We start from the raw sequence: 1312 nt of genomic DNA, 5'->3' as shown, positions 1-1312 counted from the left end.
GGATGATGAAATGTAAGGAACAGTGAAGAAAAAGGTGGATGAAAATATGACATTTCTGAGTCCCAACAGAGAGATGGAAAGACCATCTTCCAGATATAACCCAGGATAGCTTTGATTACTTATATGCGAAGAAGCAGAAGCAAGTTAGTATTATTATTCAGATCATCTAAAAGAAGAAGAAGTAGAAACTAGCATTATTGCAACGCCGACGATTTGCAATACTCATGGGGATAACAACCACGTTGTTGAAGAGACACTGCAACATGTGTTGCATTTTCGTTCTCATTATGATGATGGGAATGGGAATGTCGTCAGTGACTGCTACAGACATGAATGCTACTGCCACGTTTATTGATGGATTTTTGGTCCCACACAATCAAGCAAGAAATGCAGTGGGAGTTGGTACTCTTCAATGGGATCGCAAACTTGCAAATTATGCATGCAAGTATGCAAGACAGAGAAGGGGCGACTGCCTCCTACAACATTCCGACAGCTCCTTCGGGGAGAACATATTCTGGGGAAGCGGCCATGGTTGGACCCCTTCGCAGGCAGTGGCTGTGTGGATAGATGAGAAGAAGTGGTTTGACTATGCCAAGAATATTTGCACTGGACCTGATTGCACTCACTACACTCAGGTTGTATGGAGGACCACAGCCAAAGTTGGATGCGCCAAGATTATATGTGTTGAAATTATAATTCCAACTGCCGTACAACGCTGTTTTTGCAAAACCACCAGATCTTCCATCGCACCGCTTTTCACGAGCAAGTGGTTTTCCTCCGGAGGGCAACGATAATGTACACCAGCTGACACGTGCACAACAGTTTTGCAAAAAAGGTTTTCATCGGAGCATAAAGTTCGTGTGGATTGAGCGAGTGATATCTGTTCGATTGAAATCAAGGCTGTCCATCGTTGATTGAAACCAAAGCTGCGTACATGCCTGCACATGGAGCTGACGTGAAGTAGAAGTTTTGTTTTGACCACCGTTTGTATCAGTAAAGCATTTAATAAAATTTATTGTGGTCGTAAATGTAGGTAGAAGTTTTAATTTTAATGTTTTTTTGTGGTAGAACATGTAATGCAATATACGCAGAAGTGAAAAAGGCGCGAATGTAATTTTTGTTTGTTAAAAATGTGAAAGGAATGCGCATCAACGCGAGGGTGATTTTGTTGATTGAACATATGTAATGGGAATTCGCAGTAGCGAATGTAATTTTTGTTGTTGTTGAAATGCAATCTCTAGCAGCGTGAATGAATGTAAGAGGAGTAAAAAAAGAAAAAGAGGATTTTACACACAGCAGTGTGTTGATTTTT

At 41.0% G+C, this 1312-nt stretch overlaps 1 protein-coding gene across 1 annotated transcript; it reads left to right on the top strand.

Moving 5' to 3' along the window:
• The first annotated feature begins 224 nt into the window (after positions 1-224).
• LOC149190673 (pathogenesis-related protein PRMS-like) lies at positions 225-794 on the top strand. The gene has a single exon (XM_089410578.1). The coding sequence runs from the start codon at positions 225-227 to the stop codon at positions 792-794; it is 570 nt and encodes a 189-aa protein (XP_089266704.1).
• Positions 795-1312: the final 518 nt, after the last annotated feature.

Source organism: Pinus tabuliformis, chromosome 3_1, assembly GCF_031772625.1.
Source record: "Pinus tabuliformis cultivar Carrire ecotype Pingquan chromosome 3_1, CPIR1, whole genome shotgun sequence".
NCBI classification, from domain to species: Eukaryota; Viridiplantae; Streptophyta; class Pinopsida; order Pinales; family Pinaceae; genus Pinus; species Pinus tabuliformis.
This window is presented reverse-complemented; position numbering and strand designations above follow the sequence as displayed.